The sequence below is a fragment of the Macaca thibetana genome, chromosome X, assembly GCF_024542745.1.
Source record: "Macaca thibetana thibetana isolate TM-01 chromosome X, ASM2454274v1, whole genome shotgun sequence".
Taxonomy (NCBI): domain Eukaryota; kingdom Metazoa; phylum Chordata; class Mammalia; order Primates; family Cercopithecidae; genus Macaca; species Macaca thibetana.
Genome location: NC_065598.1, coordinates 148,250,313 through 148,277,738, shown reverse-complemented (window position 1 = coordinate 148,277,738; position 27,426 = coordinate 148,250,313). Strand labels below are relative to the sequence as shown.

The 27,426-nt window shown below is 60.5% G+C and overlaps 4 protein-coding genes and 1 long non-coding RNA gene across 8 annotated transcripts in view; 2 read left to right on the top strand and 3 right to left on the bottom strand.

Annotated features, from left to right (window-relative positions):
• Positions 1-3,683, bottom strand: part of ATP2B3 (ATPase plasma membrane Ca2+ transporting 3) — a 63,705-nt gene extending 60,022 nt beyond the window's left edge. For 2 of the 3 annotated variants that reach the window (XM_050775302.1, XM_050775301.1), the window contains exon 1: positions 3,446-3,683. The gene's annotated coding sequence lies outside the window, so the exon portion shown is untranslated. The remainder of the gene's footprint in view (positions 1-3,445) is intronic. The other variant, XM_050775300.1, reaches the window with a different exon arrangement.
• Positions 1-27,426, top strand: part of HAUS7 (HAUS augmin like complex subunit 7) — a 143,080-nt gene that overhangs the window by 72,889 nt on the left and 42,765 nt on the right. The gene's annotated exons all lie outside the window — the stretch shown is intronic.
• On the bottom strand, positions 11,113-25,596 carry BGN (biglycan). Its single transcript, XM_050775359.1, has 8 exons — positions 25,294-25,596; positions 15,741-15,989; positions 15,340-15,452; positions 14,617-14,830; positions 14,052-14,162; positions 13,768-13,861; positions 13,506-13,644; positions 11,113-12,440 (listed from the first exon to the last, which is right to left on the bottom strand). The coding sequence occupies exons 2-8, from the start codon at positions 15,976-15,978 to the stop codon at positions 12,243-12,245; spliced, it is 1,107 nt and encodes a 368-aa protein (XP_050631316.1). The 5' UTR covers positions 15,979-15,989; positions 25,294-25,596; the 3' UTR covers positions 11,113-12,242.
• Positions 11,113-27,426, bottom strand: part of LOC126945446 (uncharacterized) — a 430,470-nt gene continuing 414,156 nt past the window's right edge. For both annotated transcript variants that reach the window (XR_007722448.1, XR_007722449.1), the window contains exon 2: positions 11,113-12,055. This is a non-coding gene — a long non-coding RNA (uncharacterized LOC126945446). The remainder of the gene's footprint in view (positions 12,056-27,426) is intronic.
• Positions 23,503-27,426, top strand: part of CETN2 (centrin 2) — a 628,428-nt gene continuing 624,504 nt past the window's right edge. The window contains exon 1 of the mRNA XM_050775392.1: positions 23,503-23,514. The gene's annotated coding sequence lies outside the window, so the exon portion shown is untranslated. The remainder of the gene's footprint in view (positions 23,515-27,426) is intronic.

The following is a 27,426-nucleotide window of genomic DNA, read 5'->3' as shown; positions in this document are numbered from 1 at the left end:
ACCCAACAGAAGGAGCCCAGGCAGGGGAGGGCTTTCCAGCTACGCGCTGCTTGGCCTGGCTTCTGCCAGCTTAGCCAGGGCGGGGAAGGGAGGAGCCCTGTGCATGCTCCAGGTCTCTGCCTGGCATACCCAGCCCGGGGCGTTGCTGGGGAGCTTGCTGCAAAGTCACAGCGAGAGCCCAGTGCCTCGGCCTATCTCAGAGATGGCACTGGTGAGGCTCGCACTTGCTTAGATGGAAGCGTTTGCCTTCAGTGCCATGGCACAGGTCCCCATCTATCAGCTGCCATTTATGTGCACTACCAGTGCTTCGGGGTGCCCTGAAGGGGCCATGAATGCAAAGCACACGGGTCTCTGAGTTGCTGGAGATTGATATAAATCCACCTGCTGTTCATTTCTCTCAGTGGGTACATGGGGCAGAGGTGCAGGTGGCTCAGCTTCTGAGCTGCAAGGTCTTCCCAAGAATCCTTGACTTCAGCCCACAGGGCTGGGAGTACCCGAGACAGTGAGTTCACACAAACCACACTCTATTCTGCTGACTTCTGCACACACTTCTGGAGATATAGGAACTAATGACTGCAAGCACAGACCAGACTCCGGAGCCTGATGGACTGCATTTGAGCCCTGGATTTGCTACCTACCGGCTGTGTGACCTTGGGCAAGTTACCTAGCCTCTCTGGGTCTCAGCTTCAATGCAAAATGGGGATAACAGCACTTGCAATAATTTGTTGTTTCAATTAAGTGGGCAAGGAAATGTCTGTACAGCACTCAGTGCCTGACATAAAGTGACTGCCATTATAACTATTATCATTGTTGACATTACTTGATGTGCTACTGACCACTGATGGAGACAGTGGCCATTGGTGAAATACACAAGCCATCAATTTAAAATCAGAAGGGAGTTCATATGTGCTGATGACTTGCTCTGTGAGGTGGGGGAGGAGGTGCAAAGGCCAGAGGAAGCTCTGCCTGGCTTTGCTGGCTGCAAGAGGCCCAGAGGGTACTCAGCTCTCAGAAGCCCCTGGGGCTCTGGGGCACCCTTGTCCTGTCTACTGGGCAGGCAAGGCGCCCCTTTCCACAAGACATTCTCAGAGGGTCCTCCACAGCTGACCCCGGCACTCCATGGCTGCATCCCTGGGCTGGGAGCAGACGTTCTGGGATGGAGAGCACTCACTGACTCACAGGCTTGGCTTCTCCCGCTAGTGAATGATTCAACCTCTGAAGCTCCAGCTCGCCCAGGCCCACCCCCACCCTCCCTGGATCTGGAATGGAGAAGGGACTTGGCCAAGGTCACAAAGACCATCAGGTATGGGGCTGCTGTCGCTGAAGCCCTAGGCGCCCACATGAGCCTCCTCTGGCCCCTTCCTTGCCCCTCGGGGGCCGATTGGGGCATCTCCATCACCTGGCATTGTGGCTGTCCCCTGGCATGCTCTTAGCCTTAGGGGCTTCCTTCCTCAAGGGACTGGCTCTCCTTCTGGCTCTGTGCAAGCCCCCTCCCACACCCGCCCCACATCCATCTGTCTGTTGCCCCCTGCTGTGTGAGAGCCTGCCCCTGCACTCAAACCACCTGGCCGTGCTGGGCATGGCCCAGGTGGAGCTGATGGAGACTGGCTGTGTCCTTGGCCCCCCCCCTGCCTTGGGGCCTGCAGCAGAGACAATCAATGGCCCGGGACCACAAGTTCCCAGCCCCTTCCAATGGCGCAGACTTGAGGGCTGACCTCACCCTGGGACCCTCTGCTGGGTCTCAGCTGTGCCCCATAGGGGCCCAGGCATCCCCAGCCCTCTCCTCGGAATCCCAGCTCCCCTTTCATGAGCCACATGGCTTTGGTTTCTTCATCTGTGAAAAGAGGCGGCGGGGGGTGGGGGTTGGGGATGAAAACAGCCATTCACTCGTGTGGTTGATGTGAGACTCAGATGGGGCTCAGGAAGTGGGGCTGGCCTTTGATTATTATGATAACCTCTCCCTGCCTCCCTGCTCCACCAGGTCCATAGGAATGTCCCCAGCCATCTGCTCATGAAGGAAGTGGCCTCAATTCAGGGCTGAGTCCCTTCTCTTGGGGGCCTCAATGATCCCATCTGAAAAATGGGGACAAAAGTCCAGGCCTTTCCTCTCCTGTTCAGTGAGTTTGCAGATTCAGTGAGGTCAAGGTCATGAATATGCCATGCAGAAACCAGGTGCCCACTCTGTGCCAGGCCTGTGCAAATGAAGAGCCAGTCCCTGCCTTAAGATGGTCACTGACTGGTAAGGGGTGATGGCAGGGGCGAGGGCACAGAGCCTAGTGGGCAAAGGAGGGGAGGAAGTGCAGGGGGTGCCTGCCAGACTGGCGCCCAAGTCAGCCAGGGGAAGTTGCTGACTTTTAGGGTGCCAGCGGAATTCACGATGGGGGCCAGCTGGGGACAGGCTGGACTTGATCCTTTAGCAGGTAGGGACTCCCTTGGGGTCGGAAGCCTCGGGGCTTCATCTTTGAAAGTTATATGGCCTCGCCAGAAAATGGCAAGCATCTAGTTGAAGAATTCTGGTCCCTTCCCTGCCCCTTGAGTGAGCCAAGGAGCATTTCCACAGTTTCTCCTAAACCCTCATGGAGCCGTCACCCCGGGGGCTCTCCAAGACTCCCTCCAGCTCTGACCTGCCCGTGCGCCATGCCCCTGCCCTGCCTCCCACCTCTCCTCAGCCGGCTGGCTGAGCCACCAACCCCCAGAAGGGCCAGCAGAAAGAAGGACACCAGGTCATAGAGAGAGAAGCCCATCGTCTCAGGCTCTGAGAGATGCGGCACCTGCTATTCCAAATTCCAGAATCTTAAAGCCAGAGCTTTCACCCGTGAGAAAACGGAGGCGGCCACAGGAAAAGCTGGCCAAGGTCACAGAGGCGAGGAGGGGGAGACAGCCGTTCCTGGAGGGATGGAGAAGTTACCTAAGTGCGGCCCCGGGGGCGGCTCCTCATGGGCACTACCCATGACCACGGTGGGGTCTGCTGGGCAGCCGCGTGGGCGTGCGGGGAACGGTGTGGGAACGCGAGAGGGGAAGGATGATACAGTGTGAGGGCGCGGGGGGGGAGGGGGTGCCCGAGGCTCTGGGAAGGTGCGTGCGCATCGGCGGGCTCCCGGCCCAGATCCCGCGCCCCCGGCTGTGCCCACCCTGAGCCCCGGCCCGCAGCCCCCAAAGGCCTTGTTCCTCAGACACGGATGCGCGTGCGCGCGCGACGCGGGGCGCAGGGTGCAGGGTGCGGGGCGCTGCCCGCCGGCCTGGGGCCCCGGGGTGACGCGCGGCCGCGGTGCCGCAAGGACACGCAGGCCCGGCAAGGGGCTCAGGTGCCTCGGGCGGGGACCCGGGTCCCTCTACCTGCCGCCGCACCACCTGCCGGGTCATCCTCCCATCCCCGCCCGCGTCTGTGCCCGCGCCGCGCCCGCGCCCACCCCGGCGGCGCCCGCGCGCCCCGAGCACCACTTACCCGGGCATGGGCACGGCCGCCGCCGCGGCCTCGGCTCCGGCGGGCGCTGTCACTGCAGGCGGGCGCCAGGCGGGCAACGATCTGCTCCAAGGACGGAAAGGCCCGGGCACGGGGCGGCCTGGCCAGAGGCGCGGGACGCGACCCTCCGCGGCTGGCGAGGGCTGCGGCCGGCCGAGTGCTCCCCACGCTCTGCACCGGCGGCGGGCGACGCGGCGCTCTCGGCTCCAACCGCAGCTCTGAGCGCGGAGGGAGGGAGGGGGGAGGGGGAGGGAGCTTGGTGAGGAGAAGGGAGGGAGGAGGGAGCGGGCGCGGGGGGCGGTGCGCGGCGCAGGGGCCTCGGGGCTCTGGTGCTACGCACCCGGTGCGTGCCCTTCTGTTCCCAGGACGCGCGGGGGTGCCCGCCCTTCCAGGCCTGGCATTGCCCCCAAAGGGCACTGGCCGAGTGGGGGTGGGTGGGGATGGAAACTGGGGGACCATGGCACCTGTGAGTGCAGAGAGAGCACCCTGAGCTTGCGGCTGGGGCACCAGGCTGCCACTACCTCTCCAGACCCCTGCCCTCTAGGTGCTTCTCCCCAACAGTAAAATGGGGCACAGAGCCAGGTGGCTGATGTGTAGCGTGGGGTCCTTGGGTCTTGCCTCGGTGGGTTCCAAGGCATTGGTGATCTCCTGCAAACTCACACTACCTGTTGAGAGTACAGATGTCCAAATGCGTCTACCCAGAAGAAGCCGCGCTTACCAGAGATACTCACCGTTGCTTATCACGGGAACACGGTTAGGCAGAACACAGAGACTGCACACAGGTGGGCACCAGAGACAGACACGCAGGGGTACATACATCCCCGGTGTGAGTGGAGACAGACTCACAGACAAACCCCAGTGCAGACACCTGTCCAAGCCCACAAGCATGCGTTCCCACCTACCCGGACAGAGACCCCCATGCCTGCCGGTGGACCCCCAGGCTCCCCAGCTCCAAGGGCAGTGGAGGCCTCTGACCCCAGGGCCGGCCTTTGCCAGCATTCTGAGCAGCGAGCAGAGAATGCTCACTGGGGCACAGGTAGAGGCTCTGGGCGGGAGCCTGAGGCAGGTGCAAGAGGCCTGGATGCAGCCTTGAATTCTTTCTTGCCTTGGACAAAGAGGGCCCTGGACATGCTGTGTGCCAGACCAGAGCTGAACACCGGGGACACAGCAGGGACCACAAAGCAGGGAGTGGCCGGCAGATGGCAAATGTGCTCATGCCGCTGAGGTCAGGGTTATGGAACCCCATTGATGGGGAGCCATGAAAGAGGCTGCTGGCGGCTCAGGGAAGGCCTCTTTGAGGAGGCACCACTGTGCTAGGGACCAAAAGGACAGGAAGGTTCTGCTGCCCCTGCCACCAGGGAACTGTCACAAACCCCACAGACTGCTCCTCCCTTCCACAGGAAGCAGCTGGTTCTGTGGAAAGCCAGCGAGATTTGGCATCCCAGAGCCAGGGCCAAGCCCCTGGCACCTCTCAGTGTGGGCTGAGGTTCGCGCACACACACACTCAGACACCTGCTCACATGTGCGCTCACACATGCTTACTCACACCCACTCACATGCATGCACACATACTCACACCTGCTCATATGCACGAACTCATGCTCGCTCACCTACCTACACAAACACACACACACTCATGCACACACAATCTCACGCACACACATCCTCACAGTCATATGTGCTCACTCACACACCCTCACCCACACCAGCTCAGTGGCCCACACAGTTACACAATGATTCATGCATAGTTACATGCTCTCACACCTACACAACTCACACACTCATCCAGTGAGCACACGGGCACATACATGCACACACACACAGTTACTCACAGTCACACTCACACACACACTCCCCACTCGGTTTGCACCCACACTCACACTCTCACACATATTCGTTTCCACACTCATGCAGTCCCCTTCCACGCCAACTCTGAGGCAGCTTTTCCTGAGCCTGGGGCATGTGCTCCTCAGGGCCCAGAGCTGCCATGGGGACATCCCCCCGTCACACACACAGTCTGTGACTTCCCATTGCCCCAAATGGGAAAAATCAAGACTAAAGCAAGCCCCAATCATGCTGGAAATTTATCGTGAGCTAAGTTCTGGCCATTTCTCGAGAGCCCTGCCATCTTGGAGTCGCTCCTCTTACTACCCCACATTCCAGATGGGGAAGTGGAGGCCCAGAGGACACTGGATCCCACCCCGAGCAGGTTGTAAACTGGATTTTGGCCCCCGGCCGGGAGGCCAGCTGCCCCCCATGCCCCCAGGCACCACAGGAGGGCAGAGGAGCTGTGGGCACAGGAGTGCCTCCTGAGGGCCCGTGGCCTCCCTTCTCCAGCACATTCAGGCCGTGTTCCTTCTTGGCCTCCCACACTGTGGCGGGCTCCCTGGGGTCATGTCTTTCCATCCCAGGCCCCAGGGCCCTGCTCTGGAGTGAGCAAAGGCAGAGGCAGTCTGCTGAGCCGGCCTCCTTTGGTGGCCCCCAGCAGGAGCATCCCTTGGGCAAGGAGTGGGTCCTGGCTGAAGACAAACACCTCTTAGCAGACATGTGTGGGCAGGGGAAGAAGCAAGTCTGGGGGAGAAAATCTGAGGCAGGGGTTACCTGCCCCACCACTTTGCCTCTGTCCCTGGGCCCCCAGGGCACTGCTCATGGCTAATCCAGTCAAGAGTTGGCCATGGTGCATACCTTTGTGATGAGCCCACTGGGGCCAAGGTCAGATGGCCAAGGAACAAAGTTTCATGGAAGTCCCCAGTCCTCAGCAAACTGTGGACCCTAAACAGCTAATGGCCAGGTAAGGTGATGGTCCTTTCTCTGTGGTTTGTGTCTGTTGGTTCCCAGCCCAGAGCCCTGAGGGCCCAGGCCTGGGAATGAGGACACCTGAGTGCCAGGCAAATGCTGCCAGTGTCACTGGTGATCCTTGCTCACTGGCCAGCCCCTCTTGGGTCCTCCATCAGTAAAGAGGTGGGAGCTTTACTAGAAAGTTCTCCCACACAGCAAGTCCTGTCCTCTGCACTGGGAGTACTTAGGGAGCCAAACCCAGGGAGGCCCAGACCACTCTGCTTTCCAGCTCCCTCCCAGGTCCCAAGCCAGCCTGCCCCACCATGCCCTGGACCTGCCTCCTTAGGGTGCACCAGGCCTCTGTCCCCACCACACTCTTCCACATTGCTGATGATTGCCTGGGAAACAAAAGCCACAGAGAACACCCCGCTCTCAGCAGCTGCCCCCACCGCCCCTCCTGGCTGCCTCATCCCCACTCTCACCCCTCCCTCTCTCCATCTGCCTCCATCCCCTTCAGTCCCTGCTCCCCTCCCACAACTGCTTTCTCTCTTGGCTCCTTGGCCTGGTCACCAGGCCCCTTCTCTCCCGGGCCTCTAGGCCATGCCGCCTCCTTGAGCAGGTCCCTCCTGCCACTGTTGGGACAGCAACGCCTTGGCCAGCTCTGAAGTGAGGGCCCCTTTGGCTGGGCCCGGGCCCCCCATCCCGTCTTCTCATGCCCACTGTCTCCCTGGCTGAGGTCCCAGCGCCTTCCCCAAGTCCTCAGGGACCAAGCCCACATCCACTTGCAGCCCAGGGGCAGGCTAAAAATGCCCCCACGGAGGTGTCCTTGTCCCAACCCCTGGAACTGGAATGCAACCTTATTCACAAATAGGGTCTTTGCTGATGTGATCAAGTGAAGAATCTTGAGATGTGGGGTTATCCTGGGTTATCCAGGCAAGCCCTGCATGCAGTGACAAGTGTCCTTATAAGGGGGAGATTACACACACACACTCTCATACACGCACACACATGCTCCCACCCACACCCATGCACAGAGACACACATACACAAACAGAAACACACACATACACACACATGCACACATATGCACCCACACCCCCCAAAAATACACATACACACACAGTCACACACAGACACACACATATGCACACACTCATACACATGCATACACAAGACACACATACAGACACAGAAACACATACACACACATTGCACACATAAACACACATGCAGACACCCCACACATACAGTCACACACACAAACATACACACAAACATGCTCACACGCACGCACACACATATGCACACACATATGCACACTCATGCACACACACTCACAGCCACCCCCCCACAAGAAGCCATGTGATTGCAGTGGCAAAGTGGAGTGAGGTGGCCACAAGCCCAGGACACTTGGAGCCTTCCGGAGCTGGGAGAGGCAGGAAGAAGCCTTCCCTAGAGCTTCTCGGGGGAGTGTGGCCCTGAGGCACCTGGATTTCGGACTTCTGGCCTCCAGGACTGGGAGAGGGTCTATGTCCTCTGTGGTGAGCCACCCGGTTTGTGGTTATTCATGACAGTGGCCTCGGGCCACTCATCCAAGTCCCAGCTGGGCCACTGAGGAGCTCCAGCTTGGCAGAGCCCTGCCCACAGCACAACACAGGCTTCTTGGGCTGCTTGGCTTGAGTACATCCACGCCTGGTGGTTCTGGAAAGCTCTGACTGGCAATGCAGAGTGTGTGTGTGTGTGTGTTAGTGTGTGTGAGAGTGTGAGAGTGTGAGTGTGTGTGACTGTGTGTGTGCAAGTGTGTGTGAGTGTGAGTTTGTGAGTGTGTGATTGACAATGTGTGAGAGTGTGTGTGGGTGTGAGTGCGTGAGTGTGTGTGTGAGTTTGTGAGTGTGTGTCAGTGTGATTGTGTGAGAGTGTGTGAGTGTGTGTGAGTGTGTGTGGGTGTGTGTGTGAGTCTGTGTGAGTTTGTGTGTGTGTCCCTTGTGTGTGTGAGTGTGACCGTGTGAGTGTGTCAGTGTGTGTGTAAGAGAGACAGATGGTTCTTTGGGCATGACTCCTGCCAGTGCAGCTCCAGCATAGTCCCCTGGGACCTCTTGCCTGGGCCCTGGCTGCCCCTGTGCAGCAGGCATCAGGGCCTTTCAGCACCCAGGCTGCCCAGGGTTCTCCAGGGCACCAAAGAGGCTGTGCCCTCCCAGAAGCTGAGGGAGACAAGGTCTCTCTGCTGGCGATGTTGCCCTGCCCTGGCTGTCCAGAGTGGCAGGCAGGGGCTTGGCCTCTTCCTGTGGTCCCTGCCTCCTGAGACTAGAGCTGGAGTCTGTGGGAGCAGAGCCTGGAGACCAGGCCACTGCCAGCTCCTCAGGGCAGCCCCTCTGACTTGGCTCCCAGGCCTGCCACCTGCCCCTGCAGCCCTCCAAGGAGGGGTCGTGTCCCTCAGGGGTCCTGCCTGCATTGTGGGCCCAGCCTGCCAAGGTCTGGCTCGCCGTCCCTTTGGCAAGCCCAGACTCGTCTAAACCCTAGCAGTGGATTCGGCTTAGGCTCCCGCTGGGCCCTGCTGTGCCCAGAAGGCACCTGACCTGCAGCAAATGCTGGGAAACGGCCCCAAGGAAGTGGCTTTGTGACCTTCATGGCTGTGCGTGTTTGTATGCACATGTGTTTGTGTGGCATGTTTGTGTTTCTGTGTGCTTGTGTTTGTGTGTTCAAGTGTGCATGTGTGCGTGCGTGTTTGTGTATGCATTTGTGTGCGTGTGCACGTGTGTTTGTGCGTGTGCGTGCATATGTGTGTAAGCCCACGCCTGCTGCCTTCCAACAGCTCCGGGATGCTTCTGGCCCTCAGTCGGGGGTCCTCAGGGCCCTCTTCCCCTCTCCAGGCCAGGGAGCATCACAACCAACCCCGTTCTCACATTACACCCAATCTGTCCCTAAGTTCAGGGGATCTTACTCAAGCAAAGATGGGCTGGAACCTGCAGCCCACCTGTTGTCCACTCTGGGCCTTCCTGTGCCACAGCTGGGGCCCTGAGCATAGTCCTACTTTCCAAGCCACTTGCAAATAAATGTAGGGGATTGGCAGCTTGCAGGGAGAACCTTCCCAGCACAAGTGATCCTCCCACCTCAGTCCCCTGAGTAGCTGGGATCACCGGCGTGTGCCCCAATGCCTAGCTAATTTTTTAGTTTTTTGTTTCTTAGAGACGGAGTCTCACTATGTTGCCCAGGCTGGTCTTGGACTCCTGGCCTCAAGCAGTCTTCCTACCTTGGCCTCCCAAAGTGCTGAGATGACAGCCGTGAGCCACCACGCCCAGCCATTTTCTTTTTAAGCCCAAATCAGTCTCACCTTGGCTAGTATTATTTAACAGTTTTTACCACACTTGACGGTGGAGTGAGGCTACGCGATTCATCTTCACACTGTGGTCAGGACCAACTGCTTTGAGGATGAAGCTCACCTTCCACCATGGCCCAGAAGCCCTTGCAGGCTGTGACCCTGTCCAGCTCTGGGCTCCTGCCTGGGGGACTTGGCACCCCGTCCGGGCAGAGTGTGTGCTGCCTGCAGGGCACCCCCTGCTGTGTGGACTAAGCACGCAGCCCGCAGGATGCCTTCCTCTGCACTGACCACCTATATCACACTCGTCCTGCTAGCTTGTCCTCCACCCACACTGCATCCCCGAGCTGGGACATGCAGAGGACGGGTGTGATAAAGATGTATGAAATGAGAGGGAGACAGAGAGGAAAGGAGGCACAGGAGGGATGGGAGGGAGGCAGGAAGAGTGGACAGAGATTCACGGGGGCTGTGTTGGACCCACTGAACACGGAGCCAGTGCCCCAAGACTCACTCACAGATGAATGGGCGGAAGCCCCATCTTTCCATCTCTGCCAGGCCGCGGCGCTGGCTGCCCCTCCTCCCAGCCAGTGAGGGGACTTGCCCGAAGCCTTGACTCCTGGCCTCTGGCCAGTTCCCTTGCACCACGCCTGCCCAACTCAGCAGACATTGCCAGGCCGTGGAGCACATGGCCCAGAATAGTGCTATGATGCTGATGGTGACATTCTATCACTGGGCCACCACACTGCGTGGCACCTCCTATCCCAGGAAGGAGAAACCTGGGAACGCCAGTGCCCCAGTGCCAGTCCAGGCTTAAAGACACAGTTATGTGCGAGAAGCCAACACACAGTGCCAGGCTATGACTCACGCGGGCCCTGCCCACTCTATTGCTGTTGGGAGCCTGGAGCTGCCCAGGGAAGCCCCAGGTTCCGCCACCTGCTCTGAGGCTCTTCGTGCAGGGCCGAAGGAAGGTCACAGGTGGTAGTGTTGCTCTGGAGACTGTCCCCCTCCAAGCTGTCCTCTCCGGGACGACTTGTGTCCCCAGCATGCAGCTGACCTGGATCCTCTCTGGAGCCGGTGCCAATGCCTTGCAGCCCGAGCTCGGCTCTCCTGGCACACAGTGTGACTTGCTAGGGGGCTGGCTGGGGAGCCAAGGCCAGGCCAATGCAAGTGGGTGCACACAGCACCCTGCCCTGGCTCCATGGGGCCCCGTCCCTCCTGTGTCCCCTTGGGTGTTGGTGGTGCCTCGTTGTGAACCCTAGACTCCATGGAGCTGGGCAGGCCGGGTCCCGCTTAGATTTCCAGGCTCTAGCCCGGTGCCTGCAGTCGGTGTGCTCTTGGCAAACGCTCCACGCTGAGAGGGCAGGTGCCATTCAGGCCTGTTTGGATTCTGGAGCCCCGTCTCAGGACAGCTGGGACCATGAGTGTCTAGGAGGGAGGGGAAAGGGGCTAGCCCAGATCTGAGGATGACGGGGCCCCTCTTCTGAGGGCGAGGAGCCCAAGGGCCAGGAGGGGCATGGAGAGGCCAGGCCGCCACAGGAGCAGTGCACGGAGCCGTGTTGCACAGTGTTTCTTTAATGGAAAGACAGCCACCGACCTCAGAAGCAGCCCCTCCTTGCGCTGAACCAGAAGGAAAGGGGAGACCTAGCCGCCAGTGGCGGTGAGGGGGTTCCATGAAAACCGGTGTCTGGGACTCTGGCGGAATGTGGGGCCTCTCCTCTCTTTGGGGCAGAAGGGCCAGGGCCTGACAGGCCTAAGGCTTCCCTCCTTGATGGTGTCATCTGGGCAGGATGCTGGGCCTCCAACTTCCAGCCTCCTCTGGGACTGTACAGGTTTGGGGGCAAGGCCTGAGCAGGGCAGGCTGAGGAGGCCGCTGTCCCTGGGGTTTCGTGGGCAGGGGCTGGGTGCAGGCCGGACAGACAGAAAGCAGACCCAGCTCAAGGCAGAAGGCCAGAGGGTGTGGAGAGAAAGGGACAGGCAAAGCCAGGTTTGGAGAGATGGAGGGGACAGGCCACTAAGCTCAGAAGCGAGAAAGGTCTGAGGAAGCACAAGACACACACACATACACACACACACACACAGAGAGAGAGAGAGAGAGAGAGAGAGGAGAAGGAAGGGGGAAGAACAGAAGGGAGGACTGGTCGAAGGGCCAGTGGAGCAGGGGGGCTGGGAAGGACAGGCCATGAACTTGCAAGGGGGCTGAGGGGAGCTGCGGCAGTGGGGAGAGTTGAAAGGCTGGAAATGCATGAGGAGGAGGAACAGAACATGCGTGTCTGGACAGGTGCAGCAGCCCTGGCAGAGTTCACTGTCCCCATTCTTATGGAGCACCTCCTGGCTGCTGACCCAGGAACTATTCTCCTAGGACTGGAGCCTTGGACACTTGAGTTTGGGAGTGAATGAGAAAAAAGCTTCATGGGGTGCCTCTGGGTGGCTGTGGTGGGAGAGCAGGGGCAGCTCTGAGGCGGAGGGAGCATGTGATAGGGGCTAGACCTTGCGCCCACCTGCACCCTTGGGAGCCAGGGAGAGGCTGTGATGGGGCGGCGAGCTGGGGTCGGGGACCTGAGGTGGGGGGCTGGGTTGGACGCAGCTGGGTCCTGGCTTAGCTTCCTGGCTCTGCCTCCCCATCAGGATGTCTGGCTGTGTTCCCCAGAGACCCCCACCGAGGCCCCGCGGTGGCTGCAGCTGCCTCTACTTTTTGTAGTTGCCAAACTGGATGGCCAGGCGGTCAGTGACACAGCGGAAAGTGGCCGGCTGCACCTCCCAGTAGGGCACGGGGTTGTTGAAGAGGCTGATGCCGTTGTAGTAGGCCCGCTTCACCCCGAAGCCCACGGGACAGAAGTCGTTGACACCCACTTTGGTGATGTTGTTGGAGTGTAGATAGACCACCTGAAGGTAGACGGGCTGCGTCACTGCAGGCCTCCCTCCCTCCATGCCAAGCCCACTGCCCCCAGGAGGCATTTTGCTGTTACCTCTGCACCCTACTTCAAGGGCCACACCAGAGGCTCCCTGTTGTTGAGAGGAGCAAACCAAGGCATGGGCGTGTTCTTTGTGTGGGTGTCAGCCAGGATTAAGGCACTGGATGTGACCAGGGACCAGGATGAGGGTCTCAGGTGGGGCAGGTTGAGGACATGTGGGGGTGGGGCTGGGGTAGAGGTGTGTTTGGTGGTGTGAGGTGAAGGAAGGGCGGCCTGACCCTCGGGGGAGCACCCTCACACTCCATGGGGCATGAGAGGAGAAAGAGCCCTTGGGGTGCCCCCCTCTTTCTTCCAGTCATCAGAGGAGCTCGCCCTCTAGCAGCCCCTCCAACTCTCTGGAGCCACTGTCTTGCTGTCTTGGAGAGGAGCAGAGGAGGGCAGGCAAGGCGCCTGCTGGGTTGGGCTGGGAGCCCAGTGCTAGTGAACATGACAATGGCCACTAGAGGGCGCTCTCAGCCCATCATGGGCATGGCCTGCGTGGTGCTGGCTCACAGCTGGTGCGGATGGGGGTGCTCCAAACACTTGTGGATGGAGCAGGGCTGGGCAAGACCAAGATCACCACCCATTTGGTTGGGGGCCAGGCGGGTGATGGAAGCTCCCGACAGAATCCCAGGCAAGACCGTGCTCCCCCTCTTCAGCCTACTTCCTGTCCTGGGCTGTCGCTGTCTTGGCACGGATCAGTACACCCCCACACCCACAGTTTCTTGACTCCCTGGACTCTGCCACATCTTTCTGGTGTCCGACCCACCTGGAGACCCTCAGGTCCAAGATCTACCGGGCTGCCTTGCTCTGTATCTACCATGGAGCCCCTGCTCCCTGCCTCCTCAGCACCAGCTGGGAGCATCAAGACCGCTCCCTTGCAGATGCCCAGAGTTGGCCGGGAAGGAAGGCCAAGGGGCTGAGGGACTGCTTGGGGACATGCACGCTTCCCCCAGCCCAGCCTTAGGGAACCTGGCTATGCACGCCCAGCTCTCACCTGGAGGAGCTTGAGGTCTGGGAGCCCCGAGGGCACCCTGGCCAGCTTGTTGTTGTCCAAGTGGAGCTCCCGGAGGGTTGGCAGGAAGCTCAGGCTCCCGTTCTCGATCATCCGGATCTGGTTGTGGCCCAGGCCCAGCCTGTGAGTGGGAGAATGACAGGGACTCAAAGGCTGGAGAGAAGGATGGTGGGCTGGGCGCGAGGGGCCACACAGCACTGAGGGACTCTGGCATCACCCTCGGGCAGTGCCGGGCTGGCCTCACCTGTACAGCTTGGAGTAGCGGAGCAGGTCCTCCAGTTCGATAGCCTGGATTTTGTTGTGGTCCAAGTGGAGTTCATTCAGGGTCTCAGGGAGGTCTGCCAGGAGAAGAGGGCACAGGGGAGAATGCAGGTGCTGAGGGCAGGGGCCCTAGCTCTGCCCCAGGTGGCGGGAGGGGACTGTTGAGCCTTTCCCTGAGTCGACCGGGCCTATCCAGAGCCCCCACCCTGGCCATCTGTGCCGTTGGGGGTGAGGTAGGCAGGCGCGCAGGAAGAGTGGACTTCCTACCTTTGGGGATGCCAGTCAACTTGGCCTCTGAGATGCGCAGGTAGTTGAGCTTCAGGCCATCGAAGGCTCCAGGTTCAAAGCCACTGTTCTCCAGTGGGTTCCCGCCCATCTCTAGGTGAGAGACCTCATTAGCCTGGGAGCCTGGTGGTCCCTGCACAGCCCTGGGTCCTGTCATTTCCGGGCTAGTGTGGTGAGCCCTGCTAACTGCCGGCTGCTCCCATCTCCTGAAAGCAGTTCTGCTAATTTACCGGGCTAATTGTAAACTCCTAGCTGTTCAGGACTGCTAGTCCTAGGGCTGCTAGCTCCCCAGGGGCAGCAAGACGAAAGGGAGGAGTGCCAGACATGCAGACAGGGCTCCCAGAAGCCACCCGGCCCCTGTGGCCCAGTCTTCTCTTTAGCCACGGTGATCGCCTGCATAGAGGATTTGCCAAGAAATTCATGGATTATCTTTTGACTGTTCTCACCATACTGTTTCTTGAACCGAGCCTCTAAAGGTGTCCCTTGGTCTCCCTTCCCCATGCCCCAAGACAAGGCTCTGGAATGTTCTGGGAGGCTTTCAGCTCACCGATGCAGTTCATGTTCCGGAGCCCACTGAACACTCCCTTGGGCACCTTGCGGATGCGGTTGTCGTGGATGCGGAGCTCCACCAGGGAGCTGGGCAGGTTGGGCGGGATCTCCACCAGGTGGTTCTTGGAGATGTAGAGCTTCTGCAGCTTCCGTAGGGGGCTGAAGGCCTTCTCGTGGATCTTGGAGATCTTGTTGTTCACCAGGACGAGGGCCTGAAGCAGGGCGGAAGGAGGAGCTGAAGGCTCGGACTCCCTGCCCCACCCGCCCCTCCCTCCTGCCTTCCTGTGCCTCCCCAGTCCACTGGGCCTCGAGGAGGTCAGTCCGTGCTTGTGAGCAGAGTGCGGGGCAGGAGGCAGCACCCAGGCCCAGCCCTGAGCCTCAGCAGTGCCACCACTGCCTTGCCGCTCCAAGCCTCAGTTTCCTCACACACACACTGGCTACAATGAAATCCGTTCTCCTCTGTTGCTGGGAGGAATGGATGTGATGAAACGTTTTCAGTCACGAAGGGAGCCGAGCTGAGTGATCCAGTCCTGCAGCTGCGGTTGCTCAAACCCACATGGGTGAGCTGCAAGCCCGGGAGCTCCCATCACGGCTGGCTCCAGGCTTCACCCTGAAGCCCACGGGTCCCCGAGCTCCTCTCATACCCACATGTCCATGCACATGCACCCACCCGGACCCCTGCCCCCTGCTGTAGGCCTGCTGGTTCCTCCCAGCTCCTTACATAGAGGTGTTGGAGACCCTTGAAATCATCCTTGCGGAGCTCAGAGATGTCGTTGTTCTGCAGGTCCAGCAGTGTGGTATCAGGCGAGATCTCTTTGGGCACAGACTTCAGACCTAGGGGCCCCACGACCACCAGCAACATGAACTTGGAGCCATCCAGCCGACTAGCCCCACCGCAGGGAGGCCCAGGGACACACGCACGCGACACCGACGGGCACACGGGGATGCCACCACAAGTGGGTGCAGACTGCACAGCTCACAGCCAGATGGCTGGACCCCTCCTACACTCACATCATGCTCGCCACCAGCCCACAGGACCGGCATGTGCCTCCCTCAGAAGGGGCTCTCAAGCTGCACCTGTGCCTCCTTGCATGCCCCACTCCCCATCACTCAGGGACAAACCCAGATCGGAGCACTGAACCACCCGCAGGTGGCAGTGGCAGCCAAAAGGACACATGGCGCTGTAGGTGGGTGTGACAGAGTCCGGGTCCAGGACGCCCGAGGTGTCGGCGCCCGAAGCTTCCTCATCATTCATCATGAACGGCCCATCGTCCAGGGTGAAGTCCCAGAAGCCCCTCTGCTCAAAGGGCAGGGCCTGGCTCAGGGCCAGCAGAGACGCGAGGAGCCACAGGGGCCACATGGCGGATGGGCCTGGGGGAAGAGGCAGGGGGATCCTCAGCACCAGTACCCGCCCATCTTCCCCATGCCAGGGGCTAGTGTTCCGTGAGTGCAGTGGCACTGCGTTCCCATCCCTCACCAGGGACGGCCAGACCCTGGGGCGGGAGGCGGAGAGGGCGGAGTGTGGGCAGAGGGCTCCAGGCAGGAAGGGAGTGGATGCTGCTGGCAAGGAGGGAGCCCCTTCCACTCCACTCCCCTCACCCCTTCCACTACCCCCCTCCCCATCCCGGACAGGACTTGGCTTAATCAGGCGATGAAATGTCTCCTCATTAGCAAGTCTGCAGGCCCCCACGCCTCTGAGTCTGCCAGAAGCCTGCTTTAGGGCAGGGGCATCCGTGAGGCTGCGTGGAGGAGGTGGAGGAAGAATCTTAACCATTGGCCCTCAAGGGCTTTGAAGAATTCACTTTTTGGGACGCCACTATGGCCTCCTACCCGGGCCAATCCTTCCTTTGAGTTCTGGGCTCAGGGCAGCGTGGATGAAGTTAGTTGAGTTTGGCAACTCTGAGTTGCTTCCTACCTCCTCAGCCCCCCTTCCACCCTGCCCACGTTTCTCAGAGACCCTCTAAGGCCAAGGCAGGGAGGCAGAGTGGAGAAAGAGGGGGTGTCCTTTGAGGCCATGAGCAAGGTTGGCTGAGGCAGCACTGAGTGGAGACCCCAGAGGTGGAGGCCATGACACCCCCAACACTGCCCCTGGGCCTTGGCTTCCTCCTCTGGACCACTCGCCCCAGCCCCCCTGCCCCACACACACACACTGCCTTGGCTCAAACAGCCCTGGAGCTCCTAGATGTGCTCCTACCCTTCCTTCCTGCCCACAGCCTCGGCAGCTCAGAGAGGCCCCCCAGGGGAGCAGGCTGCCGCCAGGGTGGCAGGGCAGGGTCAGGCTTGCCTGAGGCCCCCCAAGCCGAGGCGGCGGGTGGGAGTGGAGGGGAAGCAGCCCTGCCTGAGCCTGCCACCAGCACCCACCTCTGCTTGCCTCCTTCCTCCTCATCAGACACGGTCTCCCGTCCAGAGGCAGCCGGGAATGTGCCCTACAAGAAGAGGCTGGAGCCCTGCCTCTCCTACCACTCCATCCACCCTGACTGCCTGGCAAAGGTCCAGGTCTCACCCCAGCCTCACCTTCCCCATCTGTTAAGTGGGAATAAACATGCCTGCCCTGCTCGCCACCCAGCCTGGGGTGGCCCTCGGTGCATCTGGAGACGGGGAGCCCAGCTGGGCAGCAAGGGCCTCTGGTAGACCTGAAGCAGTCGCACGCCCAGGAGACCCTCACTTAGGGCCAGTCCTAGCTGGGGAGGGGCAGTCTGGGGCTCCAGCAGGGCCAGGTGAGCCCCCTAAGCCCAGCTGCTGGTTGCAGGGGTCTAAGGAGGCCGTGGGGAGGTGGGGGCTCTGCCCCCTAGGCCAGCACCCTCTGAGCAGCCCCGCCCTGCCCGATGCTTCCCCAGTTGACCTGGGGGCTGGGTTGGCTGCTGGGGGCTGCTGCTTTGGGGTCCTTGCTGCCAGCGGACCGGGGGCCTGAGGCCACTTCGGGGCCAGGTTGGGTCTGAGCACAAGCACTGTGCCTCCAGTTCCATCAGTCCCAGGAGAGGGTTGGGATGGAGGCCTGTCCTGTCGTCCCCTTGCAGCTCCTCGGGCGCTCCAGGGAGCATCTGCTGGCATGCGTCCCCTCTGCACTGGCATCCCCTCTAGAAGCCGCCCATGCCCCCTCCCACACCCGTGGACAGAGGGGCCTGTGGTGAGGCTGTGGCTATAGCAGCTGCCAGGCCAGTGGTGTGGCCTTTCTGCAACTGGCCCCAGAGCCCTCTTGAGCCCATAGGCCCCGGGCCATACTGCAAAGTAGGAGTCAGAGCCCAAGGCTTAGCTCAGCTTCCCCCTCATGTGGAGCTGGACTTTATGCTGACCCCTGGGGTCACCAGGAGGCCCCTGCTGGGGCAGCACCCAGTCTCCCTCATTCTTTTGAGCCTTGAGACCCCACAATTGCAACCCAGGGCCTGCCAGCCCCAGGCCGGCCTGGCAGGACCTAGGGGAACCCCCCGGAGGGTCTTGGCCCCCAAGTAGGGAGAAGGCTCAACACTCACCTACCTGGATGGCGTTTCCCTTCCTCCGGGACAGGGCAGGGCAGGGCCTCTGATGCCTGCTGCCACTGCGGGACCCTCTCCCAGTGCCACTGGACACCCGGGGGCAGGAGGAGGAGGAGGAGGAGGAGCAGCAGCAGCAGCAGCAGCAGTGGGAGAGAACAGGAAGGGCAGGATGGAAGCAGGAGAGCAAGATGGAGTGGGGGAGGGAGGAGACTGCCCTGCCCCTCCCTACCGATGCCCCTGCCAAAGCCGCTACCTCCCAGGGAGAGTGAGTCAGGGCTGGAACGCCCCACCAGAGCCCTGGAAAGCTCCAGGGTGGGCAGTCCACCTGGACAGGTGGGGTTGGGGTGGTCTGGCTGGGCCTAGGGGAGGCTGTGGGGAGGGGCTGGGGAAGGCTGAGGGGACAGAGGACCATCTGACCATGGCCAGCTTGGAGCCCCCAGGACCCACGCATTGGCCTGGAGGAGGGCTCTACAGGGACTCCTGCCCCGGGGCCAGGGGTCTCCCCAGCAGCTGGGACTTCCCTGCAGGCACTCCTGTTAGGTAATCGGGCCCTCCACCAGGGGAGGGGGCACAGGCGCAGGGCAGTCAGTCACGGCAAGACTGGTCATCGGGGTCTCAGGTGGGTTCCCGGGACCAGCTGTGGGGCAACAAGGACTCTGAAGGCAGGCTGCCTGATATAGTAGGATGTCTGGGGGGTCTCCAAGAGACTGAAAAAGGGGCAAGGGGAAGAGGTTCCCTCGGAGCGGGGAGGGAGGTTGAGTGCTGGGAGGCCCATACACTCGGGCCCCGTGACAGAGGCAGAAGGACAAGGTTTGGCTGGTTTTCTATGGCTCATGGCTGTGCCCAAGCAGTGGGCAGGCTGGAGGAGTGGGGGCCGGGCAGGCTTCCCGGCACATCCCTCATTTCCCCTCAAAGAACTGGCACAAAACTGAGACCTCTCCCGAGGAAGGGACAGGCTCTGTGTCTGAGCCCACAGGAGGCAGCAAGGGGCCCATAAAGCCAGAGGGAGCCAGGGGAGCCTGGGGGGAAGGATCCCCTGGAGCTGGCACGATGAATATTCCCATTTTATGGACACAAAAGCTAAGGCTGAGAGAGAGGCTCTCACTTCCCCCAAATCACTCAGCCTGACTTGGAACTCAGCTTTGGCGCTTCTAGGCCCTGAGCTCTCAGCTGTGCTCCTCAGCCACAGGGGCTCCAGCCATGTCTCTGGGCCTGTGAGAGCCTGAATGCCTGAGACTGGGGGTGGCAGTTTGGAGGTTCTGGAGATGGATGGGCTCAGCTGTTCTCCCAAAGCCTGGCCCCTGCCTTCTCCCCACCACCTCACACCGAGCCCCTCCCTCCTGCCAGAATATGCACACACACGTACATACATACACACACACACACACACAGATGCACACATACACATACACACTCGTATACACACACACATGTGCACACACACATGCACACACCTACACAAAACACACATGTACACACATCCACACACATCCACATACAGGCACACATCCACATGCACACTCCTATACACACATGTACACACACATATACATGCACAAACCTAGACACACACATGCATACCCATGTATACACATTCACATACACATATGTATACACATATAAACACACATACACAGATGCACACATACACATACACTCATGCACACACCTATACACATACATGCACATGTACACACACATGCACACATACACATATGCACACATACACACTTATACACACGTACACACATGCATACATGCACACGTACACACATGCACACATACACCCATATACACATACACATATGTAAACACATACATGCACACATCTATACACACATGCATACACATTCACATATACATGTGTATGCATGCATACATACATACACATATATCCACACAGAGGTAAGGCAGGTGAGGCCCCCAGCCCAGGAAGCAGGAATACCCCATAGTCAGATCCTGAGAGACCCACAGCAAGTCCCTCCAGTACTCAACTCTCCACCACCACAACTGAGGCCTCTGGGCCTCAGTTTCCCTTCATTGGCCGCCCTGGATGTGTCCTCAGGGACTTCAGGGAGGGTTTCAAGCCCCATCAAAGTGTGCCCTGAGCTCCCTGGATGCCACCTCTTTAGAGCAAAGGACGGGAGCGGCAATGGCATGAGCCCCAGGTTGGGCGACCGCAGGTGTGAGTGAGGGAGGAGGCTGGGCTTCCTGGAGCCTCCGCCACCACCCCAATAGGGCCCTCCTTGTCTGCCCCTCTGAAAGCCAGCGCAGTCCTCTGCACTGGATTGCTCGAGGTCACGGCCAAACAAGATGCGTTGGCAGCCTCTGAGAGCATGGAGGGTCCGTGCCAGGCATTCAGGCCAGGCCAAGGGCGGCGGGAGCAGGGCTTGAGGTCTGGCGGGCCCTGGGAGCTCGCCTGCAGACGGTGTGGCTCACAGCTGCCAAGTGGCAGACGCCGGACGCTGTCTCCGCAGCCTCAGCTCTGGGCGTCTGCCCCCCTGAGCAACCCGACCTGAACTCTGACACACGTGCCATCTTGCACGCAGCCCTGCAGGGTCCCCGGGACTGTGCCCTTCCTCCCTCCCCTCTGGCCGCCAAAGCCTTTTGGGCCCAGTTTCAATCAGCAGCCAGTTGCTTGTGCCCCGACTGACACCTGGCCTGCCCCCACCACTCTCCCAGGCCCCAGTCCACCAGTCCCTCCCCACTGATGGCTCCAGCCTGCACTTGGGCATCAACCAGAGAGGGGATGTGTAACCTCCATGGCCTTGCCAAAGCCTGCTGTGTGCGTTCATCTGTGGGAATGGCTGCCTGAGGGGCTGGGGGCTGGAGTGGGGAGGGGTGGACCTTGTGCACCCCAGCCACATTCCAAGCCCCTGCCATTGCCCCAGCATGCCCTTCAGGCAGCCACGCTTGGGTGTCTGCTCGCCTCGCAGCCACGTGTGGAGGGGCTGGGAAACCCCGGCTCATCTGCTGCTCAAATCCTTTCCAGAGGTTTTCTGGCAGGGTGGGGACAAGGGTGGAGTTCTCCCTTGATGCGCCCAGCCACTTCCCACATCTCTGTGCCAGCCCTTTGCAACCTGTGGTGCCCATGTCGAGGTCCAGCCTGTCCCCACAGTCGGCGGAGTGCAGGACCCAGCCCTTCCTGTTGTGTGCTCCTGGTCCTCTGCATGCGGACTACTGCTGCCCGCCCCCCTCCCCCCACTCCCCGAAGAGATTCTGGGCCTCCTGCTAGAGTCTCCAAGGGAAAGGGAGGATGCTGTCATCTCTCAGAGGCAGAGCAGGGGACTCATGCGATTTCTTTACTTAGCCCCCTGCCGTCCCCCGTTGACTATAAGAAGGAAGCGATACTCTTAAGACTTGATGAAGGGGTAAACTGAGGCTCAGGGAGTTGGCCCCAAACTCTTGCCCAAGGCCACACAGTGAGGAAACAGCAGAGCTGGTACTGCACACACTGTCTGTCTGTCCATCTGTGTCCTTGCCCACTGCAGACAATGCCACAGGCCCCAAAGCTGGCAGGCCTCACACTTTCGGGGCTGTGCAGGGAGCTCCCCTGGAAGCATGGCCCTTCTCTCTGGATGCCACCGTCAGTAGCTCCCCAAGGCCCACAGATCCAGAAGGCCCTCCTCAGCCCCAACACAGCCAGCAGGGCAGCCCCAGCCTCTCACCTCTGCCTCCGTCTGCAGGGGCGTCTCCTGGAAAAGCCATCTTCTCCCCAGGCGAGCACTTCAGGGCCCCAGGGAAGATGCTCCCGGCCTGCTCCCCAGACCCTGGGGCCCTGCCTCCCTCCCTCCCTGGTACAGGCCCACCAAGGCCAGGAGGGGAGAGGAGGGTTTCCTGCAGCCCCTCCCTGCCGCAACCCGCTTTCTGCCAGGGGCTCAGGTTGGGCTGGGATTAGCCTCCTTCAGCCAGCCAGTGCGGCCCACAGGCTGCTTAGCCTCAGGCTCCTAGGGCTGCTGGGCTCCCATGGGTGTGTGTATCCTTGCATGAGGGCAGCCTCCAAGACCCATGGGATGGCAGTCAAGGCCAAGCAGGGACTCAGACTTCCAGAGGATAAAAGTCGCACTGGCTTCCCAGACTTCCCCTGTCTCCATGGACAGGGCTGCCTTCTAATCTTGTGGCCACCCACGTCTGCCCACTATGCTCCCCTTGGCCCATTTGAACACCTCAGGGACCAAACAGGACTGGGATGCCCAGCAGAGGCAAGTTCAAGAGGCCCACGGAGTCTGTTGGGTCCCTGGTCTTCCAGCTCATCTCAGGCCAGTGTTTAAGTGGAGCTCAGGCTTAAGATGCAGTGGACCGGGAGAGTTCCATGCGAGAAGGCTGGCTAGAGCCCCAGGCCCCTAAGCCTCAGAAGTGAGCCCCATGGGAATGGGCAGCAGCTTCACCAGGCCTGCCAGGGAGCCGGGACCTGCCTCAGGCTGGCTGGGATCCGAGCTGCGCAGGTGGGAAGCTGGGAGGGGGAGGGTTCTGCAGTCCTTGGAAGAGCCAAGGCTGGCGGCCCCTCCATAGACACCCCAGAGCCCCAGAGGCTGTTCTGACCCAGAGCCATGATGGGGCGGGAGAAGAAGGCAAACGGCAGAGGAGGCAGCTGGGGTGGTTTCCAGGAGTCTAGAGTCCCAGAAGGGACTTCTGGCTGTGGGCTCCAGGTCGGGGAGGGGACCTTCCGGCCTGGAAGGGGACCTGGGGAAGGGGGAATGAAGCACAGCTCCCACCCCTCCAGAAGAGGTGGCCCCAGGCCTTCCCCAGGGAACCCTGGGAAGCTGGTTCTTTCTGGAAGGCCATGGGTCCTGGAGGCCACTTAGGCCAGGCTGGCCTCAGGCCAGGAGGACCGAGCCACGCGCCCTCCCCACAGCGCAGTCCCTCTGCACGCCCCCCTGAACTGGTCCCTCTAAGACTTGCAGAAAGGGCTCTGAGTGGCCGAGCTGTGGCCCCTGCTCTCCCAGCCCAGCATCTGAGCAGAAGAGGATAGGTGCTGGGGCACCGACCGCCCCAGGCCCCGGCCGGCAGGATCCCAGGTTGGGCTGCCTTCTGAGGGAGCCGGTGCCCACCCAGCGGCCTGCAGCCCAAGGCAGAGTGCCCTGGGAAAGCCACCATCACCCCCAGCCCCTCGGTGTGAGCAAGACCCCCTGCTGGTGTGTCCCCACCCACCAGTGCGGTTCCCATGCCTGTCGGGGGCTTGGTGGTGGGCCTGGACGCTAGGGGAGCAACGTGGGGCAGGGACCAAGCTCTCCCACCCACAGATGAGTGGGAGGAGGTCGTGGTGGGCATGGGAAGACCTTTCCAACAATCAGGGGTGTTGGGGGGTGAGCAAGGCAGGGGAGGGGCCCTGGCAGGCGGGGCGCCAGGGACCCCAGGGCTGGGGCTAGGCCTGTGGGTGGGGCGTGTGCTGGGGATTCTGTGGGCCGAAGATGGTTGGGGGTGGGCCCGGGAAGCACGGGAGACGACAGAGCGGGAGGTCCCCATCCCACCTCTACACAGGGTGGCAAGGACTCAGAAGCCCTTGCTGAAGGCTCTGAGTGCTAACTGTCAAGTGTGAACTCATTACAAACCCCTCCTCTGGGGACTTGGCGCTGTCACTGGAAGGGACACGCTAGAGCTTTGTCTGAGTGACTCTGGAATGTTGCTAAAGACAGGAAACTCATTCTTGCCTCGGAAACACTCCCCTTCCTTTCCCAGACTCCCCATCTATGCGGAGCCCTCTGCGCTCCCTGGCTCACAACCTGCTCCCACCACCCAGCCCTGGTGGCTTGGAGGCTGCCCCGCATCTTCCTTTCAATACACCCACATGGGCTTGCCCTCAAAGGCTCACTATGCTGGCCCATAGTGGCCATACATGGACATGTTCCGCAGCAAGACACCCCTGCTCATATACCAGCTCTCCTGGGGTGCGGCTGGCACAGGCAGCTGGGTGTCACCAGGAGGTGCTCACCTGCACCCCTGGGCGCTGGTCCCCGGGAGCCTTTCTGGCACGGGGGCGGGGGTGCTGAGCATCTCCAGCTTGTCTCAGTTCCAATTAGTTGCTATAGGGCAGAGAGCTGGCAGGACAGGGAGGGGCGAGAGCACAGAAACAGGAGCCCCTGAGGATGGGACCTGAGCAGTCTGGCGGCCAGGACAGCAGAAGAGAGACCTGCCTACCAAGACAGACCACTGGAGACTGATGTGTCCTGTGCCCTGCAGGTCCCTCGGTCCCCTGCTCTGCTCAGCAGGCGCTCAGGCACCCAGCCCCGCCCATGGGGCAGTGAGGGGGCGCTCCCCTCCCTGGACCTTCCAGAGCACTCTCTCTCCTGGGTCCCTTGGCAGGCCCCTCTGGGACCCCAAGCCAGGTCCGCCCTGGGGAATATGGCACAGTTGCCTGATTTTCTCTCCTTCCCTTCCCCATCCATTCTGAGTCCCAGTCCAAGGGGGTCCTGGAAAACAGACAGGGCTGAGCCACCCAGGCAGCCCCAGTCAGGGCCCTTGCAGCCAGGGCTCCCAGGACCCATACTTCTCACAGAGGAAGTACAGGCAGGGCATTAACCTGGGGGTGAGTAAGGAATATCTGGGCAGGGTGCCTGGGGCAGGCCTGGGAAACCAAGTCTCTCAGCCCATGCTAAGGACTGGCCTCAGGCAGTGCAGCGGAGGACTGCTCCTGGGTGCTGAGCTCAGTGGGTGCTGGGCAGTCCTCCCTGACCCGACCCAACCCGGGCCAGGTGCCAAGCCCTGGAGCAAGGAGGCGCCTGGGCAGAGCAAGGCTGAGGGAGTGGAGCATGCGCCTGGGACTTGCAATGATGAAACATGGCCGTTGGCAAAGCTGGGGTGCCAGTCACCCAGCCACGCTCTAGGGTGGCAGCCAAGAAGACGGACCCCAAGTGGGAGGCAGAGAGACAAGAGCTGGATGAAGCAGAGCAAGGTCAGAAGGGAGAGGGAGAGGAAGGGGTGAGGGAAAGGTGCCTGGAAGGTGGTGAGACGAGGCAGAAGCCTGACAGGGACCAAGGGGACCGCAGGGTGGCGATGAAGGGGCATGGATCAGCAGCCTACAGAGAGCACTGGGGAAATCTGTGGACACCCTCGGGGCACTGGGGACAGCAGGACCAGGGCTTGGGATAGCGGAGGCAGCAGAGCCAGAGGCATCTCTGGGTTGCTGAGGGGGCAGCTTGAGGCCAGCAAGGCGACAGTGCGGACAGCGCAGGGCAGGAGTGGGCCTGGCTCAGGAGCCCTACCTGGAGAGGGGAGGCACCAGGCTCAGGCTGGCTAGTTGGCGGGCTGGGGTGGTGGGCCGTCCGCACGTCTGTCTGTCCGGTCTGTCCGGTGGACCGAAAGCAGCTACTCACTCCTGGGCAGTTTGTGGAGAGAGGGAGACAGAGGCGGCGGGAGGGAGGCTAAAGGCTGGGCAGGCGGGCCGACGGGGAGGGGACAGCGGGGAGAGGGCGGGGAGGGAGGAAAAAAGGGAGGGGGCTGGTGGGGCGGAGAGGGCGGGCGGGCAGGAGGGGGCAGGCTTCCCGGCCCCCCTGGCAGCTTCAAAGGGAGCAATTTTCTTGTAGACGGCTGGACTAGCTGAGCCCCCGCCCCCTCGCCCCCTCGCCCCCACCACCTCCCCATCCTCCTTCCCCCGCCTGGGGCAGACAGCAAAGGAACGGACACACTCACACTCACTCAAACAAGGACCCAGAGAGTCAAACTTTCCACTGCCCAGATGGGGACACTGAGGTGCTGGCTGGCATCTCGCCAGGTAGAGGAAAGCGAGATGGAAGAAAGACGAGGGGGAGGCGGCCTTGGGCTGCTAGGCCCGTGAGTGGCCCCTGGAATTTGGTCCTGAGCCTGCTGGGAACCTGCTTGGGCCTAAGCAAGGAGGTGGTTTCTCCAGGATCAGAGAGGTAGCTGTTGTGGATTTCTGGAATGACTTCATGTAGGCTCCTGGCCCCTGTACCCTCCCTTCCACCCCAGGCTTTCTTCCCTTAAAAACAGGGCCCAATCCGTCTGGTGGTGGCAGGATGGGGCAAGGGGCTCCCTAGCTTGCCTGCCGTGAGCTGATTCAGAGACGAAGGATCCAGCGAGTCAGTCTTCTTGCTTAATCTCTGCAGGTCCCCACAGAGAACCACTCTGTGGGTGGCCACTTCCTCTGGGCTCAACCCTGTGCCGGTCACTTATGGGGGTAACCAGGTTACCCCACCAAGTCTCGGCCACTTCCTGAGGGCCCAAATGAGTCTAGCTCCTCCAGTGTCTAGAGCCCAGGTCCTTAGTACGACACTGCTCCCTTGTCCCATAGTGTCCCCTTCTTCCCTCAGCAAGAGCAACTCCTGAGACCGAAGGGTAAGGGTTTAGATGGAGCGAGAAACTAAGATCTCCAATAGAACTAGGGGCCAGGAGTGCAGAAGACCCAAAGAGAAAATTGCATATTGAGAGAAAAAGCTCGAAGGGGTCGAGAGGGAGAGAGGGGTGGCTAGAGAGAGGCGGCATCCAATGAAAAGAGGACAATGTCGAGGGCTGAGGGTCTTCACCCCCCTGGCAGTGCCATTACTCAGCTGGGGGTTGGGGTCTGGGAGGTCCCAGGCCAGGGAGGATGCTCCCAGGAGAGCTCTACCTGGGGGCATGGCAGGGCCCAGAACCTCTTCCTGTTCACCAGCGGCAGCTCAGGGCCTGGCCAGGACCTGGGACACATGGCACCTTGACCAAACTGTGGTACCTGCCTGCAAGAAGCTTCTAGGCTGGGCCAGGGAGAAGAGAGACGTGGAAAACCAGGGGCCAGGCTGGTAACCCTGGTTGCCTCTTGATTTCGTGGTTGGAATGAGGAGATTGGAGACAACGTACGCCCTTTCCAGACAAAGGGGCTGGCTTGGTTTCCGGCAGGTTTGTGTGTTTTACCTTTTGCCCAGCCTCAGCGTCCAACTCACTCACAGCGGCCTGGTCTCATCTTTGTCCCGCCCTCTTTCCCTCCCCCACTGCCAACTCATTCATGGAGAAATATGTCGGTAGAAAGCGGGACAGGCAGCGAAGCCTGACTAGCAGTCTGGGTGGAGAGAGAAGCATTTGGAAACATTCCGCTCAGTGACAGCAGCCAGTCGCAAAAGGCCGCAGAACCTTTGGTTCCATTCATTTGAAATGTCCACAAAAGGCTCATCTGTGGGGACAAAAAGCGGATTTGTGGGCAGTGGGTGCTAGGGGATGATAGCTAAAGGTATGGGTTTTCTTTTTTGAGATAATGAAAATGTTCTACAATCCACTGAGTGATGGTTGCACAGTTCTGTGAACAGACCAAATAAAAACCCTTGCCTTGTACATGCTTAATGAGCAAATCGTGTGGTAAGCACAGTCACTCTCAGTCAATCCGTTTCAGAACAATGGAGAAATCCACT